This window comes from Leucopleurus acutus (assembly GCF_964270905.1).
Source record: "Leucopleurus acutus genome assembly, chromosome: 13".
Taxonomy (NCBI): Eukaryota; Metazoa; Chordata; class Mammalia; order Artiodactyla; family Delphinidae; genus Leucopleurus; species Leucopleurus acutus.
The window spans coordinates 58,610,318-58,632,428 of NC_139155.1; the positions used below are offsets into that span (position 1 = coordinate 58,610,318).

Here is a 22,111-nt window from a genome sequence, read left to right on the forward strand (position 1 = left end):
ATAGTGATTAACTTCAGATAATGGTTTTTAAAAACAAGTTGGTTTTTTTTTTTTTCTTAATGCAACCTTGAGTTTAAAGGAAAAGCCTTAAATTTGGAAGGAGGAAGAAAATAGGTACTTATTTTCCTTAATGAAATTCAAAATTTTCTAGAACACATAAAAAAGAAATTATAAAATTATTAAACTTATAAAATAATTTTCTGCAACGTGTTTCTTCAATAAAACAGTCACTTACAAAAGGATTTCCATATATACCTACAATTCATCTATCTTTATGCACTTAACACTTGCATCAGTGAAGCAGGCATCATGCCAGGACCTGTGATAGACGGAGAGATGTCAAAATCAATCTGATATAATTTCTAATTTCAAGTTTAAAATCTAATAGTTGAGGTGAGTCCTATCTTCAAGTCAGTGTAATACAAGATTGTAAGTGGCATATGCTGGCAGATAATTTTCCTCTGGTAAGATCAGGGATAATATCAGAGACAGTGGTACTTCAATTCTTAGTCTGTAAAACATCTCATTTTTTTCTCAATGATGTGTACAATTTTCTTCTTTGGTACAGTGTTCAAATCTTCTTTTTGTGACCTATCTATGAAATCTTCACCTAACCCAAAGTCACAAGGATTTTCTCTTTATGTTTTCTACTAGAAACGTAAAGGTTTCTAAAGGTTTTAAAAGGTTTTAGGTTTTACATTTTAGCTCTATGACCCATTTTAAGTCAATTTTTGTATATAGAATAGAGGTAAAGATGGAAGTTGTTTCTGTTTTTGTTTTGATTATGGTTCTTTATTTTTTCCAGCACAACTTATTGAAAAGATTATTCTTTCCCCGCTGAATCCCTTTGCACCTTTGTTGAAAATCAATTGATAACATGTTTGTGGGTATATTTTTGGACTCTGTTCTGTTTCATTGATCTGTGTATCTATTTGATGGCACTACTATATTGCTTCCTACTGTAGCTTTGTAAGTCTTGAATTTAGGTAACATAAGTATTCTGATTTCCTTTTCCCACAGTTGTTTTGGCTATTCTAGGTTTTCTATATTTCCATATGAACTTTGGAAAGCTTGTCAATTTCTACAAAGAAATCCGACTGGAATTTTGATTGAGATTGCATTAACTCTATAGATCAATTTGGGGAGAATTGACATCTTAAAGTATTTAATCTTCAAATCCATTTACAAGTCACGTCTCTCCCTTTATTTAGGGCTTTAATTTCTCTCAGCAGTATTTGTAGTTTTCAGTGTACAGGGCTTGCCCATCGTTTCTCAGATTTATTCTCCTAAGTAGTTCATATTTTTAATGCAATTATAAAAGATATTGTTTTAAAATATTGATTTTTAATTGCTCACTGTTAGTACATAGAAATACAACTGCTTTTTGTGCATTGATATTGATTTTTACCTTGTGACCTTGCTAAACTTATTTGTTAGTTTTAGTAGCTTTTTTTCCTGTATTCTATAGGATTTTCTACATAGACAATTATATCTGTATTTAAATATAGTCTACTTCTTTCTGCACTGGTTGAATCTCCAGTACCATCTTGAATAAAAGTGGTGAGAGCAGTCGTCCAGATCTTCTTCTTGATCTCAGAGGGAAAGCATTCAGTCTTTCATCATTAAATATGCTATTAGCTGTTTTTCCTATCTCTGGATATATGCCTGGGAGTGGGATTGCTGGATCACATGGTAGCTCTATTTTCAGTTTTTTATGGAACCTCCATACTGTTCTCCATAGTGGCTGTACCAATTTACATTCCCACCAACAGTGCAGGAGGGTTCCCTTTTCTCCACACCCTCTTCAGCATTTATTGTTTGTAGATTTTGTGATGATGACCATTCTGACCAGTGTGAGGTGATACCTCATTGTAGTTTTGATTTATATTTCTCTAATAATTAGTGATGTTGAACATCTTTTCATGTGCTTTTTAGCCATCTGTATGTCTTCTTTGGAGAAATGTCATTTACATCTTCCCCCATTGTTTTGATTAGGTTGTTTGTTTTTTTGATATTGAGCTTCATGAGCTGTTTGTATATTTTTGAGTCTTACTTCTTCTTGATTGACCTTTCTGATATTAGAAAATGATTCCATTAACTTCTAGTGGTATTTTTTGCTCTGTAATCAAATTTTCCGATGTTAATATAGCCACTCAGCTCTCATTTGATTTTTTTTTTCAGCATGGTGTTTTTTCTGTCTGTTTGCTTTTAACCTATTTGTGTCTTTGCATATAAAGTGGACTCCTTGGCAACACTGGGTTGTGTGTGTGTGTGTGTGTGTGTGTGTGTGTGTGTTATTAATCTAATCTGACAATCTGCATTTAATTGGGAGGTTTAAACCATGTACACTTTAATGTGATATGATTGGGTGTAAATCTACTATTTTTATATATTTTTTGTGCTTTTGATCTTTTTTTTCCTTTTTGGGGGGCTTTTGGGTAAATCAAGTATTTTTTACTTAATTCTTCGTGTATTTTGGCAATTGCTTTAACTACATATTTTAATCTTTAACTTACCATAATCTACCTTCAATTAATGTATATTATCATTTGATTATATGTTATATTATATATTAATATTATTAACATGAAATGTTATTTTTGTTTCAAACAATCAATTAACCTTTAAGGAGATTTAAGTAATAAGTTAAAAAGTTTTGTGTTTATCCCTATAGGTACCATTTCTTATGCTCCTTATTCCTTTGCATAGATCCATATTTCCATCTGGTATTATTTTCCTTCTGCTTGAAGGATTTTCATTAACATTTCTTGCAGGAAGGTTCTACTGCTAATGAATCTTTCAACTTTATTATGTCTGAAATAAAAACTTACTTCTTTCTGCATTATGTTCATCTTTTATTTTAGGTCCTTAAGTATTTTGAGTATTTTTATTATAGCTGTTTTAACATTTTTTTCTGCTAATTATATTATTTCTGTCTTCCTACTGACTGATTTTCTTCCGGTTATGAGTCACTTTTTCTTCCTTCTTCATATATCTTAATTTTCCTTAGATACTTGAACTTGTTAATTTTAGGTTGTATATTTTGTTGTATTTCTTTAAAGAGTGTACAGTTTTATTTTGGCAGACAGTTATTTGTTGATTTTGCAGAGGGGTGGTGAGTGCATTCTAGAGTAGCCTCTAGCTAGGGCAAACTTTACTATTACGACATGAGACTTCTAAGGTTTCTACTGTATGTCCTGCGGATTCTATCATATCCCTACTCTGCCTGGTATGAAGTCTGAAACTCTGTCATGGTTGAAAGCAGAAGTTCACTTGATAAATTTTTAGTATACACACCAATGTACATACACACATTCCTGGCTTTGTTTGAACTCTGGAAATTTTTTGGGTTATAGCTCCCTGGTTCTTTCCTCAGGAGTCAATTTTTACCAGTTCTTGCAAAGTTTTAACTTATGCAGCCCTGATAGGTGTTTAACCAGAGTCAAGGCAACCTCTATGCCAATTCCTGGAGCATTTTCACTTTGTAGATCCTGCCATTCTGGATTTGCTGTCAGAGGTCAGATACTGAACTAGTAAAGCCATTCATCTCCAGTGCGGGGAGATCTTCAGAGCCCCACCACATGAAGTGTCAGCCAGTGTGAAACTAGTTATTTGATTCTCTTTTGGTGAAACTTATAGCTCTTTTCTTTGTCATGCTGTGAGAAGGACTTTGAGGACCCTAGTCCGAAAGTTGTTTTTATGGCATTTAGAGAGTGTGAAGTGCTCTGACTGCTGGCTCTTTGATTTGCTCAAGGAATTTATCTGGTGATGAACAGTGTTTTGAGTAAATTGGAGAGGGTGAGGTAGAGTACTAATTTAAAATGACTTCAATTGGATGATGGTGATGATGATGATTACCAATAGCAACAGTAACAAAAATGTGAATTTAGGGCTATGACACCTGGGAATTGTCTCTATATGCCACAAGGAAAGCTGAGTAAAATGGGAGTCTTAGCTTCTACTACCTTGAATGGTTTTAAAATAGAATGAATTATTGACACTATTTCAATAAATTTTAATATATTCTAATATACCAAGCAATGGATAAATTAAAAATGTGATTTATGTTTAATAGCGCTAATATATTACTTTTATATTGGATATATAGCAGTTGTTTTTTTTTTGTTTGTTTGTTTTTTTGTTTTTTTTTGCGGTACGCGGGCCTCTCACTGCTGTGGCCTCTCCTGTTGCAGAGCACAGGCTCCGGACGCGCAGGCTCAGCGGCCATGGCTCACGGGCCCAGCCGCTCCGCAGCATGTGGCATCTTCCCGGACCGGGGCACGAACCCGCGTCCCCTGCATCAGCAGGCGGACTCTCAACCACTGCGCCACCAGGGAAGTCCAGCAGTTGTTTTTTTAGTGTGTGTTTTCTGTCTATATTTTATATACAGCTTAGATAATTGATGTATTTGGTCTGCTATACTTGCCGATCTTATTAGTTCACTTTCAGATTTTCAGAGAACTTTGCTTTTTAAAAAATCTTTATTTTGTGGGACACTTTTGCATGTAGCCCTCTTGTTCTTTAATGAAAACTGACTGGGGACATAATTTCCAACATATTTTATGATAAAAATATTATCCACTTGATTTTTTTATCATGTGCTCTTTAAGAAATACATTAAGGGGACAAAGAGGATAATCTCTAATGTGAAAACGTGAATCTTTATTTATTTATTTATTTTGGTGAGTGGGTGAAGAATAAAGCATAAATGAATTAGGAGACTGGTGGTCAGGGGAGAAAGGGCATGGAATAAGGCATCAGGAGGCCAAGTTTGCAGTTCTAGTTCTCAGTAATTAGCTGGGTGATTTTGGGTGAGTTGCTTGACCTCTCTGAGCTTCATTTTTCTTATCTTTAAAACGTGGTGTTTTATTTGGCATTTCTCAGATTCCCTCTTAGCTCTCCAATTCTAGGACCCTCTGTTTCATTGGAAATCCTAGTTATGGCTCTCCAATTCAAAGCTGTTTGTAGGGAAGTTAGGAAATAGCTGTCTTAAAGTTAGACAGTGAAAACAAATGGAATACAAAATGGTTATTGCTCAAATGGACCCTGTGGAATTAAAGCCATCATGGAATGAGTCTGAGTGTGGAAAAGTATATTGTGAAAGAAGAGAAATCAATTTGGATAATTATTCATCCAAATGGCCAACTCCTGTCAGAATATGATAAATTGGATTTATATTCTACTTTGGATTCTATACCAAATAGTTTAAAGCTGAGCTGATTCCAGTGCCCCGTGAGGAAGAAGGTCAGTCCCACTTCAGGGAAAGCCTTGTTGGGATGGACCGCAGAGCTCTTTAAGGCCACATGAAAGGTTCAATCCACATGAGAATGACCATGTGGGACTGCCTGAGACTCCCAGAGATCCTATTTGTGCTTCTGTCCTGCTATTATTGAATTTTTGGAGCTGGAGAGAGGCAACAGACAAAGGCAACTGAAAAACAGTACAAGGATGCAGTAGAAGAACATTTTCACATTGCGTGGCTGAGCATTAATGGCTGGGTAATAATGATAATAAATACAGACCAGAGATGTGAAGGAAACAGAGGTTGAGTGGTTGCATTCCAGCAAATCATCACAGCACCAGAGAGGCACACAGGTAGCTGGAAAACAAAGGCAGACCCTCAGTAGACATCAGAATGGGGGACTCATCTGTTTAATTACTTTGAAAGTCAGACATAGCAATACTAGCCACAGCAGACTCCTCAAAACTACATAATAAAAATATATACTGGGGCTTCCCTGGTGGCGCAGTGGTTGAGGGTCTGCCTGCCGATGCGGGGGACGCGGGTTCGTGCCCCAGTCCAGGAGGATCCCACATGCCGCGGAGCGGCTGGGCCCATGAGCCATGGCCGCTGAGCCTGTGCTCAGCAACGGGAGAGGCCACAGCAGTGAGAGGCCCACGTACCGAAAAAAAAAAAAAAAAAAAAAAAAAAAAAATATAAGTGAAAAATAGAGGGAATATATAGCTTACATTTGATATTAAAAGACATCCTTTAAAAATTACTTATCCAGGTTACGTGGAGAAGAGTAATCTCAGAAGCACAAAACATAGATCACCAAGACTCTTATAGTGACATGTGTCGCTGAATGGATAAAGGATAGAATTCTATTAAAGAGTAAGGGAAAGCTGCTTTTTGCTCGTATTCTGTTTTATAGATTCTTTCCTGGGCATCTCCTAATTTAAATAAAAATATGAGCCTCTGAGCAATAATTAGGTGTCACCAAACTAGTCTTCCACTCGTAATTTTAACTTATCCTTAAGGATAATGTGACAAGAGTCACTTGTGGGATTGACTGAGCTTCACCAAAATCAATATATACTTCAAGCTCATAAACTGCATACTAGTTTTAAAACAGAACATAAAACATTCACACTCGGTGATTTCCTTTGCCTGCATAGCAGACATTTCATCCTGTCTCTTGTTTAGATGATTATTATTTGAGCAGATAGGACCATTTCCCATCTGTGATTGTTATTCTTTGCTCAAAGCAGCCAGTAGCTTTTCATAGAAGTATCTTTCCTTTCTTTCTAACCCCCTGGGTATTTTTGCAAATTTGATTCTTTTTTGCATTTTCCTAAGTTTGCCTTTACTTTGAAATTCCAAAGTACTTTTCTTTTAAAAATAAAAAAGACTATCTTTTTAAAGAAGTTTTGGGTTCACAACAAAATTGAGGGGAAGGACCAGAGATTTCCCATATGCCCCCAGCCCCACACATGCACAGCCTCTTCCATTAACAACACCCCTCTACCAGAGTGGTACATTTGTTACAATTGATAAACCTATATTGACACATCATAATCACCCAAAGTCCATAGTTTACATTCTGGGGGTTTGGACAAACGTGTGGTATCATACAGAAAAGTTTCACTGCCCTAAAAATCCTCTATGTTCCACGTGTTCATCCTTCCTTTCCCCCTCCCACTTACCCTGCTGCCCCCAAGCCCTGGTAACCACTGATCTTTTTACTGTCTTCATAGTTTTGCCTTTTCTAGAATGTCATGTAGCTGGAATCATACAGTATGTATGTAGTCTTCACAGATTATCTTCTTTCACTTAGTAATATGCATTTAAGATTCTCTCATGTCTTTACATGGCTTGACAGCTCATTTCTTTTTAGCATTGAATAATATTCCATTATCTGGATATACCACTGTTTATCCATTTGCTTACTAAAGGACATCTTGGTGGCTTCCACATTTTGTCAGTTATGAACATAGAACTCCTATGAATATCCATGTGCAGCTTTTTGTGTAAACATAAGTTTTCAACTCCTTTGGGTAAATACTGAGGAGAGGGCGATCGCTGGATTTACAGTAAGAGTGTGCTTAGTTTTAAGAAACCACCAAGCTGTCTTCCAAAGTGGCTGCACCATTTTGCATTCCCACCCGCAGTGAATGAGAATTCTTCTTGCTCCACATCCTCGCCAGGGTTTTGTATTGTCAGTTTCAAAGCACTTGTAATTATCAAAATTAAAAAAAAGAAAGGTGGAGCTTCCCTGGTGGCGCAGTGGTTGAGAGTCTGCCTGCTGATGCAGGGGACACGCATTCGTGCCCCGGTCCGGGAAGATCCCACATGCCGCGGAGCGGCTGGGCCCGTGAGCCATGGCCGCTGAGCCTGTGCGTCCAGAGCCTGTGCTCCACAACGGGAGAGGCCACAGCACTGAGAGGCCTGCGTACCACAAAAAAAATAATAATAAATAAAATAAAAAGAAAGGTGATCTTTTTCTCATACAATTAAAAAATTGAGATATAATTTATATAACATAAAATTCACCCTTCTAAAGTGTACAGTTCAGTGGTTTTTAGTATATTCACAAGTTGTGATACCATCACCACTAATTCCAGAACATGTTCATCATTCCAAAAAGAAACCCCACACCCATTAGCAATCACTCTCTACTCCTCCCTCCCCTCAGCCAAAGTAGGGGAAATTTAAGAACCATTCTGTTTTGGTTTTGTCATGTGTATGTTTGTATGTATCCATATAAGTGATGTATTATACTTAAGTGGTAACTGTTACAAGCATTGATTTTAGTTAGTGGCTTTTCTTGGTAGAGCAGTAGACAGAACATAACAGGTTACTTTCCTTCAAAGTCAAGCGTGTGGAGTTGCTTAGCAGGAGAAGTAGAAGTACAGAAAAACCTGCTGTCCTCCTCCCACCTCCAGGAAGAGGTTCTGTCATTCTCTCTTACAGAAGAGCTTGTGGCCCCATTTGAGCCCCCTCCTTTGTAAATACTGGAGTTCAGTGTATAATAGTTGAAAGTTATTATTTCCTCATTCTCACTTTTCCCATTTCTAGCCCAGTGCCTGTACTCAGAGGTGATGCATGGCTGCATAAGGATTTAATTGCTGCTGTGAACCTCAATTGGTTAAAAAGAATTCTAGCTTTCAAAACCATTTCAGATATTCCCTGCTGAGTGACTGAGGTTTGTTTGCTGTTCTAAGCCTCCCCTTAATCTACAAACACATTTTTCTGTATCTTTTTCTGCCAACAGAGAGGTTCAGGCAGACCTGTTTACCTTTTGAAGGAAAAGCTTCATCAGCTTTCTCCTCATTCCCCTAGGAGGGCTGAGGAAGGCCAGGAACAGAAGAGAAAACTGGGCTGGCAGGATGCGAAGGAGAGGATGCCAGAATGATAGTGAAAGACCGAGTCAGGGAGCCTGAGAAAGAGCGGGAACCTCCTCTGTGTTCTTGCGTCTATTAATCTGAAACCATAGCTTCTTTTTTTTATCACCATTGCCTTTCAAGTGCTTTTTCCAAGACATCCAAGTTGAGCTTGTTTATAAGCATGTTAGAATCCAAAGATATTGAGAAGCCAGAGCCTGAAAACAAGGGATTTGTCCTCTTTCTTTCTCATGCTGAATGGCCTCCCCAGGAAGCTAAGAGGGCAGACAGCAGCATTACTGGGACTGTACCCAGCGTCTGTCCCAGAGAGCCAGAGGTTTCTCTTGCAAGAACCCTGCTGCACAGGCCCACTGCGGTCAGGGTCCAAGATGATTTCTCTAGATGGTCATGCTGTGCCTCATTCAGTGATAATGACAGTGGGGAATGCAGTCTTATTCTTTCAGAAAGAGAAGGGGAAATCTTTGATTTTGATATATTCTTCCTAAAATGTTTGGAATATGTTTGATTTGAGAGCAATGTGAATATATTCCCTGCATATTCAGGCAGGGAGGTCTTTAGCAGGAATGAAGTTTAACTCCATAGTGTACTGATCAAGACCATACCAAGACTGGGGTTAGGCGAGTAATTTGGTCACCTTTAAAATGGAAAATCATTACATTAGATCCCACCTTCCTTTAGGAGGCAGGTTACTGACTGTCTAATCTTACTTGAATAGTCTCCTTAGTGGGGTGGAGATGGTGTCTCATCTTACCCCACCCCAAATGACTTATTAAAGTATTTCTTCTAGGTATATCACTTAGGAATCATTTGGACTGCAAGTAGCAATAACAACAGCAACAGAGATTACTGTAGTTTTTAAAAATAGGAGTTTATTTTTCTCACGTTTCTGGAAGTCCAGAGAATAGGCAGCATCTGATGTTATTTCTGAGACTCCATAATATCAAGGCTGATCACTACAATTTTCATGGCTTTTTTCTCATAGTTGCAAGATGACTGCTGAGGCACCAGTCATCTTGTCTACATTCCAGTAAGGGAGAGGTAGGAAGAGAAAGGGGTAGCACCTATATGAGGAAAATAAAAGATTACACTGAAACTATGGAGAGGGGTTTTTCTTATGTGACTTGGCCAGAATGGTGTCAGATGGTCACTTCTGGCCTAAGGGAGTTGGAGAAACAAGGCTTGGGAGTGGGGTTGGATCAGAGATGAGTTCTGATAAATGCAGTTTTATTTATCTCATTATATTCCTAGTAAATTTTAGTGCTGCTGTGATATTTTACCACCCGTTTTAGTCTGACCCTAAACCTAGCCATAGGCATGCCAACAAATTAGCTAAATTATAGTAATAACGCATGGGATTACTATGTGCCATGCATTTTACATGTATTTACTCAGTTAATCCTCATAATAACCCAGGGCATGTATGTGATTAATATTCCCATTTTACAGATTAGGAAATGGAGGCGCAAGGGTTCAATTCCTTTCTCAAGGTTGTAGATCTAGGAAGTGGCAGAGCCCACATTCAAATCTGGACCAGCTGTCTTCAGAGTTTTTCTCTAAATCACGATACTATATTCCTGGTATAAAAATATGTAGAGCTATACACAGATATGCAAATACCTGAGGAGACATTTGAAATTAAGAAGGATTACTGTAGGGAAAGCATGGAAAGAATTGAAAACGTGTGAATTCATATCCTGGCTTCACTGTCCCTAGTCATTCATTCAGCAAATATTCCTGAGTTCCTGCTATTGGCCAGATACTGTGTAAATAAGACAGACACGGTTCCTCTATATTCTAGTGGGGAAAATAGTTCCCAGAAATGAAGTAGGTGAATAGATAAAGTTATGTTGTTGATGAGTGAGAAGAAGGAAATGCAGAAAGCTGAGATGGTGGGTAATTGGAGGAATGCTATGTTAGGGTGGCCGGGAAAAGATCCCCTGAGGAGGCGACATTTACATTAGGAGCTGAATGATGAGAAGCATCTTGCCATGGAAATAGACAGAATGTTCCAGGCAGAAAAAAACGGTAAGAGAAAGGGAAGGAAGAGCTTGACTTTTTAGATAAACTGAGAAAAGATTAGCAGGCCTGGTGCTAGTGCTAGGGGAGAGTGATATAAGGTGAGACTGGATAAGACGTTTGAGGACAGAACATGCTGGGCTATGATGTCATAGAAAAGAATATGCATTTTATTGTAATTGTGGTGGGAAGTTAATGTGTCTTCACTTTACTCTCTGTAACTGTTTCCCTTACTGTATACTGAGATGTATAATACTTGCTTTGACTACTTCAGGAGGTTAAGGTAAGAATCAAATGATGGAATGTGTATGATAGTAAATTGTTTCATGTGAAATTCTTTATAAAATAAGAAATAATAAAGGCCACAGAATATTTCATAGCAAGAAGTATGTTTTTTTGAAATATTCTGTGGAATATACTCAGAACAATTGAACTTGTGGTTAGACAGAGCAAGCAGTTCATTAGTAGATGCAGCATTTTAAAAATATCTGATGTGTATACAGTGTTCTGTGGGAGTTTCATTTCCAGTTAGAACACAGACTAGGTTGCAGCCGATTATCTTTCTCACTGTTGCAACTAGAGAAGAGACGATGCATGTAAAATCATATGTTTTAAAGCTGTTTATAATGGAGAGCTGTGGATGCAAAGAAGTCTAAAGGTACTCAGTTCCAGGGAGGGAAGAGCTCTTCCTAGGCGGCCAGAGCCCAGCAGTCACTTCAGTGTGTGTCTCTCCCTGAGTCTGTGTACTGCTGGGCAGAAGATCACACCTCCCTTGGCAGAAGGACTGTATGGGGAGAGGAGACACCCATGGGGCTGCCTGCACTGGCACAAAAGGTTGGAATCTGTCGAAGCCCCAAATGCAGAGCTAGTTCTCCAAGTCTGACAACTCTACCCCTTGGGATTTTGCTGAGAGCCCAACAACACAGGAGGCTCGCGGCTAGGCTCTAAAGTAGAGAGCAATTTCTGTAGTCCTGTGGTGTTTATCCGAAAGCCCTGTTGAGGGAGGTACCTATAATACACACAGGACAGATCAACCCCCTCAAAACATTTGGAATCAGAGGTAACCTAAAACTGATCAAAGTTGCAACTCAGCCCAGACCCACCTCAGCTCCTTAAATGGGTTGAAGTGATCTGTACCTCATTTCAACTACCAGACAGAAAGCTTACCCTTCTTGGGGAAATTACTATTTACTCCAGTTTTCTAGAGTTCTTTTAAAAACAAAGTCAACAAAAAATTATGAGATTTGTAAAAGAAAAGGAAAATATGATCCATAGACAATTGACTGGTTTTTTTAATCAATATTAGCAGATGCACTGACAGCACAGATGTTGGCACTGAGACAAGAACTTTTAAATAACAATAATAAGTATGTTAAAAAGACAGAGAAAAGGGATAAAAGATGAGTAATGTCAACAGAGAGATAGAATCTTTAAAAAGAACTAATAGGACATTCTTGATATGAAAAAACATGGTATCAGAATTGAAGCATTCATTGGATGGTCTTAACTAGCACTGGGCACATAGAAGAAAAGAAAAGTGAACCTGAAGACAGGGTAGTAGAAATTCCCTAAACTGAAGTACAAGGGGTGAGGGTTGGACATTTGGGACAATATTGGTTGTGTTATTGGAGTTCCAGAAGAAGAGGAGAGAGAGAGTTGGACAGAAGAAATACTTGAAGAGAAAATGGATGACTACCCTAAAGTTGATGAAATACATCTACCCACAGATTCAAGAAGCTCAGTAAACCTTAAGTAGAATAAATACAAATAAAACAATCTAGGCATTTTATAATTAAGCTTCTAAAATCAAAAGATAAGGGGAAAAAATCTATTAAAAGCAGTTAGAGAGGAAGAACATTATATTTAGAAGCATGTCAGTAAGAGTTATAATTGCGTTTTCATCAGAATCAAGAATACAGAAGACAATGGAATGCCGTCTTTAAAAGGATTATAAAAACAACAATAAAGCTGCCAGCCTAGAGTCCTATGCCCAGGAAATATATTTATCAAAGATGAAGGTGAATTAAAGACATATTCAGAAAGAAATATGAGAGGATTTGTTGCCAGCAGATCCATAGTACAAGAAATGCTAAAGAAAAAGAGAGGAAATACCAAAGGAGGTTCTCAAAACCGATTAGAATGATCTGTTATGGATACATGGACATGCAGGAAGGATGAAGAGCACCAGAAAGGATAAACATAAAAGACTACTTATTTAATTTTTAAAAAGATTATTGACTTTTTAAAAGAAACAAAAATAATAACCATTGTGGGGTGTAGACATGTGAAGAAGCAACATGTATGACAATAGTAATATAATAAGGGGTGGAGGGAGAATTAAACTCTTATACGTTATTTGCATTGTTCTGAAGTTGTAGCATCTCCAGTAATCATTAAAATATAAGGTATTTCTAAAAACATTATGGAGGGGAAAATGGAATAGTAAAATCTTTTTAAAAAATTTTTTTATTAATGCCACTTTGAATTTATGGTAATTATCATCCACTTAAATCTAATTTTAAACCTAATGGTGTTTTGGAACTTCCCTGGAGGTCCAGTGGTTAAGACTCTGTGCCTCCACTGCAGGGGACCCGGGTTCAATCCCTGGTCTCGGGAACTAAGATCCTGCATGCCGCATGGCGTGGCTAAAAAAAACCCACAAACCTAATGGTGTTTTCCCAACAAAAGTTGCTATATAATGCTGTGTAACAGTTGCATTCTGTTTTTCATGTAGTGTTTTCCTGGTATTGTTTTGGAATAAAAAATAACAAACAGCTGATGAAGCTGAAGCTCTGTTTATCCTAATATGGTGAGGTTTGAAGCTGTGAGGCTCATCAAAGTGGTAGATGAGCCCAAGCATCACAATTATGTAATACTTTAAGACTGGAAGGTCACGGTCCCTACTCTACCCTGCGGTGAAGGGGGAGATATTTGGATCCCTAACTAAAAAAGTGAGAACTCTTCCAAATGCGCTTATCCCAAAAATGCTGTTTGACTTACTTGCCAAAAAAAATAGTTGACCATTGCAATTAAAGGATTCTTTGGGTGGATTGTCTCAGATGAAACCAGTGTGTTACGCAGATGTTCATGACCTGTATTTCACCTCCAATCCTCCCGTTCCCAGCAGAAGTTTATGAAGATCTGTTCTCTGAGATTCTACCAGTATTCCCTTTGCATGAGTAAGAAACTGTGCTGTAACTAAAAGGATCATTATTAGCCCTAAATATATATGCCCCTCATCTTCTAAGATTCACTTAATATTTCCCAAATTTCTCACTTTTTCAAACATTTTCAGTGCTTAGGTATATCTGCATGTTTTCTTAATTTCTAAGAGAAATGGTGCTTTTCCATGCAGCCATTGAGGTGTTATCTCTGTATTGGCATGGAAGAGATACCTATGACATGTTTTTGTTTTTGTTTTTGTTTTTTGCGGTATGCAGACCTCTCACTGTTGTGGCCTCTCCCGTTGCAGAGCACAGGCTCCGGATGCACAAGCTCAGTGGCCATGGCTCACGGGCCCAGCCGCTCCGCGGCATGTGGGATCTTCCTGGACTGGGGCACGAACCCGTGTCCCCTGCATCGTTAGGCGGACTCTCAACCACTGTGCTACCAGGGAAGCTCTATGACATGTTTTTGAGTGGGGAAAGCAAAGCAGCTTATCGAACAATATGATATGATACAGATAGGAAGAAACCTTCAGCTTCCGCTTTATAAATTGTGTATTACTTAAACTTTTATGCTTATAATATACCGCCTTATAATTTTTAAAAACTTAGTCCATGTCTTCTGTTAAGACTGTTAATTTTTTATAAGTTATATTCATTTTCAAAGAATAAACCTAAAAAAAAAACCCAAACTGGAACTAGAGAATGTTTTGGGCATCTATATACTTTTTCCTGAATATGGTACACGGAGGGCAGTAGGCTGTGTGAGCAGCGGTAACTGATTACAGTTTCACAGAAGTAGATGTTTATATACTATAATTCTATGAATTCATTAGTGGTTTTCAAAAGAGAAAAGGCTGAAGAGCCTAAAAATAGTAAAGGGAGCAGTAACTGCCTTCATGACCTGTGTTGATTTCCTATGTATTTCAACCACTAGAATGTGTCTGTCTTGTCAAACTGTAAAGAATTCAGTGAAGAACTCTCATCACCCAATTATCAAAGCGTCATAAAATTATTTTTATCAGCAAAGAATAAAAAAAATAAAAGTGGGTATCTAATATTTTCCTGAAATGCTCTGAGTTTTAAAAATAAGTTGGCTAACTCACTGCAAAACTAGAACTACTTACAGTCTGGTACAGTCTCAGGATCAATGATCAAATTCTAGAAATTTATACTAAAGATGATTGAGAAATCTAGGATTCCTAGAGGTATAGACCATATGAGCACATGGAACTTTTTTCTTATTCCCCTTTCTTTTTGTACTGTTATACATATCAGTGTGCTTTACATATGCTCTAGGACACGGCTAAGTTTGGTAGTAATCCACTGCTGCTCTGAATGTCAAAATTGAATTGTCCTAAGCGAGTCAGAATGCCACGGTTGGACATTACTATGTCATTGCTCTTTCTATCTGGATTTCTTGTTTTGGATAAAACAGCTCTGACCACACATTGGTTAAGTAGTCTCAACTTTTTGGTTCAATTCCACCTGGACCCAAGGAGAAGAAAGCAAGTGTGGAGGAGTCCTTTGACAGGAGTTGCATACACACTCCAACTGGAAAATTAAAAAGAAAAAAAAATCATGTAAGAATAAGAACAGAAGATCATACTGCATAGAGTAATTCAGTCATTCTTCCTGGTTGAGGACTGAAGTGTTGTATGTAATCAAACATTCTGTTCCTAAGAAGTGTAATATTTGTCAATCATATATCATAGAGTCAAACATTTAAAAATTTTTCCAGCTTTATTGAGATAGAATTGACATATAACATGGGGTAAATTTCAGGAGTACGACCTGAAGGTTTGATATATGTATATATTGCTAAATGATTACCACAATAAGGTTAGTTAATGCATCCACCACCTCGCATAAAATATTTTATTTTTATGTAAATCTCCAGACTCTCTCAGAATTCCAGCATTTTGGCATCTGTCTCCCCTACTGTGTCTCTTGTTTTTTAGACTAACATCTGTTGGATGTTTTATGTCCTAAATGCTTTACGTGTTCTAACTCACTTAGTCCTCGCAGCAATCCCATGAGGAAAGCATCCCATGGAGCTGCTCTGTGCCTTGTTCAGCTGTTGTCTGCTAGGCTAGCAGTGGTCCTGCTGGGTGGCGATACCTGGAGCTTCGCTGCCCCCCTAAGCATTTGGGCCTTTCCCTTGGTGGTGATCTGGTTCTCCCTGAACTGAGTCAGTGCCCCACTTCCCCATCCTAATACAGAGTTTTTCCGTTTAGTGTCATGGATTATTTCCTCTCATTAGCTCATTTTCTCAACAGCTAACTTTTAAAAAATGTATCTTTAAATTTAAAAATATTTGTTTTTAAATTCTGGTACAATGTGCGACATAAAATTGACCATATTAACCCCTTTAAGCCTACAGCTCAGTGGCATGAAACACATTCACACTGTTGTGCAACCGTCTCCACCTTCCAGCTCCAGAACTCGTTCATCTTGTAAAACTGAAACTCTCTACCTGTCAAACAATAACTTGCCATGCCTCCTTCCCCGCAGACCCTTACAACCACCATTCTACTTTCTGTCTCTAGGCGTTTGACTCCTTTAGGTCCCTCACATAAGTGGAATCCTACAGCGTTTGTTTTTCTGTGACTGGCTTATCTCACTTAGCCTGATGTCCTCAAGGCTCATCCATGTTGTAGCATGTGTCAGAATTTCCTTTCTTTTTAAGGCTCAATAATATTTCGTTGTATGAATAGACCACATTTTGCTTATCCATTGGTCTGTCAGTGGATGTTTAAGTTGCTTCTGCCTTGTGGCTATCGTGAATCATTGTTATGAACATGGATGTACATGTATCTCTTCAAGACTCTGCTTTCAGTTCTTTTGTACGTAGAGTCAGTGGAATTGCTGGATATCACAGTAGTTCTGTTAGATTTTTTGAGGGATTGCCATGCTGTTTTCCACAGAGGCTGTACCATTTTACATTTCCACCAACAATGAACAAGGGTTCCAGTTTCTCTACATCCTCGCCAATGCTTATTTTGTTTGCTTAATAGTACCCACCCCACTGGATGTGAGCAGCCAGCTTTTTTCACTCTTCTCTGACATCACCTTAGATACTTTACAGGGGCTAACTTTTACTATATATGTTTTGACTAACATGAACAGCTTCCCACTTTATGAATGTGTGAAAGGTATAAAAAGTATTTTTGTGGTAATTTCCGCATGGCCACAAAGTCATTATGAATTATAGAGAATGAAAAGGACGGGGCCACCGCAGACTGGAGGTTATTCCCTCAAACCCCTCTCTTTCACACTAACTCCATCTCTCCATTGATATCACACCTAAATTTAATTTTGTGATTTGTAACATGAGACACTGATTTTCGTTAACAGATACTATTCTTTTCTCAGAAAATCCATTTCTCGCTGCCGAAGAATTAGCAGGATGCTCTCCAATGAATCCTTACAATCCCCGGCATTCAGCCGCTCCAACTCTCAAGCCTCCATAGACAGCGCCTCCATGGAGGATTTCTGGCGGGAAATAGAAAGTATCAAAGAGAACAGCCTGGGAGTTCAGGAAGAGCAGACGCCAGCTGAGGCCAAGCCCCTGGATGGTGAGATGCTAGATTGGTCTTCCCCTGTGCTGTCTTTCTTTGTATGCTCTCTTATTCTGTTGGCAGGTAGAAATCATTCCACTAGTAGTTTAACAAGTGAACCAGTAGAATTTGGCAAATCAGCTGCCTGCTCCCACGGATTTATATCTGCTGGTCTGGCTCAGGGTGGCTTCTGTGTAAGGTGACATGACCTGAAGGAGGGCTGTCAACACAATGCAAATTGATCCTTTACGTATCACCACTTAGGGATGCTGTACCCGTCTGTTGACTTGATTCATAATCATCTAGCAGATTGAGTATTCTCATTTTGATGGCTTTTATATTTGTATACTTGACCGTTAATTACCAAAAGAGAGAGACAGACAGAAAAAAAATTTACCAACATAATTCTGGATTAAAAATATTTAGCTATGAAGCATGTACTAGCATTAATGTATTTAGAGAACGGATAATCTAGTACTTCACCAAATAAGAGCCGTGTCAGATATGTCAATTATACTAGTTTCCAGTGAAATTAAACAAGAAGGTTGAGGACCCAAAAAGTATAATTGTCCGTAATTGTCAAAAAGTACAAAATTACTCACCTGAGATTAAAAGCATAGGTTATCTTCTCCAGGTACTACCTATGGACAAGTAAATGCATAAGAAAGACTGAAGGTAGTTTAGCAAGTATCTAAGAATGTTTTCATTAGCCAGTGATTAACCTCAAGACAACTATCAAGATAAACTTTAAAAAACTTTTTTTTCTTTATTCCCTTTCTACAAGCCTATCCTTCTTAGATCTGAAAAACAATAGTTCAGATGTACCACAATTAGTATATTTCACTTAACATTAGAAATAAAAAGTCCCACCACAGATTTAACGAAAATCCATTCAAGGGAACTGTCCTGCATCAGAGAAGGATATTTTTATTCCTTTTCCTTACATACTTACATTTTGCCTTTTCAGATCCAGAAAGACACATAAAGGAAAATACCTCTTATTCTCCACTTCTTTTTTCTTACTAGCTAGCTAGCTATCTATATTAAAAATCATGAGTTCGTACTGATAACCTCCAATTCCAATCCAACGCCACAAAGTTTGTTGTCTTCCATTTTTCTGTATTTATAACCCCCTTCTCCAATAATGACAAACCTGTTCCTCAATGTACTTTTTCATTTGCTCAAGCCTAGAGTATACAGAAAACATTCTCAGGCTTGCTAACATAAACTTCTACAAAAAGCATACCTACTAACTGGAGTTCAAAATTTATTTGCCTGATATTATTTTCCTTGAAGCATATGCCTAGATCTTAAGTGTGCAATTCAGTGACGTTTGACAAATACTAACCCTGTAACCGCACACAAATCGACATAACATTTCAGTCAACTCAGAATTTCCTCATGGTTTTTCCCAATCTCATCATCCCCGTGACTTGCTGTCCCTAGCCAGAGACAACCAAGATTCTGATGTTTTTGCAGCATATAGTTTTGGGTTTGGCTTCTTTCACTGAACATAATATTTTTGAGATTCATTTGGTGTATTACTATTTCATTGCTTTTTATTATGGGATAGTTTGTATTAGTTTCCTAGCACTGCTGTAACAAAGTACCACAGAACTAGGTGGCTTAAAACAACAGAAATCTGTTCTCTTGTGGTTCTGGAGACTAGAAGTCCAAAATCAAGGGGTCAGCAGGGCCCTCCTCTCTCTGAAGATGGTAGGGAAGAATCTGTTCCATGTCTTTCTCTTAGCTTCTGGTGTTGCCAGCAATCCTAGCTGTTCCTTGGCTTGTAGACAACACTTGCCATTCTCTGCCTCTGTAGTCACGTAGCCTACTCCCTGTGTTGTTGTCTGTGTCTCACCTCCTTTTCTTATAAGGACACTAGCTATATCAGATCAAGGGCCCTCTCTACTCCAGTATGACCTCACCTCAACTTAAATCCTAATTATACCTGCCAAGACCCTGTTTCCAAATAAGGTTACATTCACCTGTATTGGTGGTTAGAACTTCAATGTATCTTTTTGGGGACCCAATTCAACCCATGACAGCAGTATTCTGTTGTATGAATATGCCATAATTTGTCTATACATTTAACTGTTAATGGTTGTTTGCAGTTTTGGCCATTATGAATAAGGCTGCTGTGAACAATCTTGTAGAAGTCTTTCGGTGGAGATATATTTTTATTTCTCTTGGATATATATATTTTTCATAGAATATGTGTAATTATATAAGAAACTGCCAGCATTTTTCCAAAGTAGTTGCACCACTTCACACTCCTCCCAGCAGTATCTGACAGACAAGTCTAGCGGCTTCACATCCTTGCAACATTTGATGTTTTAGGACTTACTAACATGAATGATTCTAGGGATGTGTGGAGGTATCTCGTTGTGGTTGTAATTATACTTCACCGATGACTAATGATGTCAAACGCTTTTTCCTGTGCTTATTGTCCATTCATATATCTTGCTTTGTGAAATCTTTTGACTATTTCTTTTAATGGGGTGTCTCTCTCTTGTTCTCTCACCTCTCTCATTTTTTAATTGTTTGCAACTGGTGTGCAGTACAATTGATTTTTGTACTTGACCTTATATTTCATTACCTTTCTAAATTGACTTACCAGGAGTTGTCTACTACTAGATTTCTTAGAATTTTCTACATAAACAAAGAGATCATTTGTGAATAGAGACAGTTTTACTTTTTCCTTTGTGACTTCACTCCGTCCCACAAATTTTGATATTTCATATTTTCATTATTATTCAGTTTAAAAAGTTTTCTCATTTTCTTGTAAAACACGTGGGAAGGCTTTTGTTCATGTACCAGTGATAGAATAACATAAGCAGAGTCCAACGCCTCTGGACTGATGATTTGATAGTGTACTTGCAAACCAGTCAATTCTGCTCTTTAAAAGAAATGTTATTCAGGTAATGCCTGTTTAGCATAGTTCCCAGAATGTTATAGTGTGTACAGTGGATTTTCTGTTACATGATGTTGTTATTCTGAATTCTTTAGTATTTCCGCACATCTAATTTATAATAGCGATTGATCTTCATCATGATGAATTTTAAGGTTTTTTAGCTGCCTTCTGAGAAAAGGAAAGATTACCTAATGTTCAAAATAAGGAGAAAAGTAAGAGAACAACTATCTATTGAACACATACTCTGTTCTAGATTTTTGCCATCTGTCACAAATTCATTGATAAAATAATCCTCATAGCCACCTAATACTTTGGTGATTATTACCTCCGTTTTGCCAAGAGGACACGAGATCTAGAGATACTTAAAACTCTCCAAAGTCATTCAGTTAGTAAATGATGGTTGGGATTTGAACCTGAATTTGTGTGATTAAAAAATTCTTTTGTGTGCCATTAAACCACATTTTTTCTGTCATGGTTTTAGTTTAGATATTAATATTTTATCATTTTTTGAAATTGGCTGTTCAGATATGGCTTATATTTAACTGTCTGGTAAGGAAAATTACCTTCCCAAATCTGCCAAATAACCTTACTCTACTAGAAGATACTTTAAAAATTTGACTTACGTAAAAAAATACAATACAGACCTTTTATTCATTCCTATATGCCGTTCCCACAATTACTATGGGAAAAAGAATGGTCTTTTAAAGTTTTTTGAGGTTTAATTTACATACAATATTATATTAGTTTCAGGTATAAACATAATGATTAGATATTTGAATACATTGTAAAGCAGTCACCAAAATAAGTGTAGTTAATACCCATCGTCACACATAGTTACAAAATGTTTTTTCTTGTGGTAAGAACTTTGAAGATCCTACTCTCTTAACAATTTTCAAATATGCAATAGAGCATTATCAACTATAGTTACCATGCTGTACATGACATCCCCATGACATATTTATTTTATTTTATAACTGGAAGTTTGTACCTTTTGACCACCTTTACCCATTTCGCGCACCCTCCACCCCTGGCCTCTGGTAAGCACCAATCCGTTCCCTATATTTATGAGCTTGGACATTTTGCTTTGTTTTGTTTTTAAACTCCACATATAATGAGATCGTATGGTGTTTGGTGTTTTTCTTTCTCTGTCTGACTTATTTCATTTGGCATAATGTCCTCAACGTCCAGGATGGTCTTAATATATTGTCTAGTGATTATTTCTCACTTGCTGATGTGTACAGACTTACAGATATGCATGGCTTCCAATCTCAGAATATTCTAACCTTCTCTTGGTAACTTCATCTTACAGAAGGAGAACTCGAAGCAGAGTGGTTGCAAGATGTAGGTTTATCAACCCTGATCTCGGGTGATGAAGAGGAGGGTGGCAAAGCCTTGCTCTCGACTTTGACTCGAACCCAAGCAGCTGCAGTGAAGAAGAGATATAATACTTACACTCAAACCATGAGAAAAAAGAACAAGCAATCCATCAGGGATGTCAGAGACATCTTTGGAGTCAGCGAATCTCCTGTAAGTAGTGAACAGGGCTCAAAAGGTTTGGTTTGCTTGAGGGGAGGGAAGGGGAATGCGGAAAAATTATCAGAAAAGGTCAATCATCTTCTAGCTTTAAGAGAAAAGTAAAGCAGACAGCAAACTGCAAAATTTTGCAAATTTGAAACTTAAGTGATTATTTCTTATTCCCCATACAGCAGTCTCCCCGCACACAAAATTTATTCCCTTCTTTTGAAGTTGATCACTTCTTTGGTAATGGAGCAAGTCTTTGTGGATGAGATACACGGAGCCTTTACTTAAACCTCAGCACTGAATGGAAACTC

The 22,111-nt window shown here is 37.7% G+C and overlaps 1 protein-coding gene across 2 annotated transcripts in view; it reads left to right on the plus strand.

Annotated features, from left to right (window-relative positions):
- Positions 1-22,111, plus strand: part of ARHGAP28 (Rho GTPase activating protein 28) — a 146,711-nt gene that overhangs the window by 62,990 nt on the left and 61,610 nt on the right. For both annotated transcript variants that reach the window (XM_082853581.1, XM_082853582.1), the window contains exons 2-3: positions 17,181-17,383; positions 21,589-21,806. In XM_082853581.1, the coding sequence (XP_082709707.1) occupies positions 17,181-17,383; positions 21,589-21,806 (421 nt within the window). The remainder of the gene's footprint in view (positions 1-17,180; positions 17,384-21,588; positions 21,807-22,111) is intronic.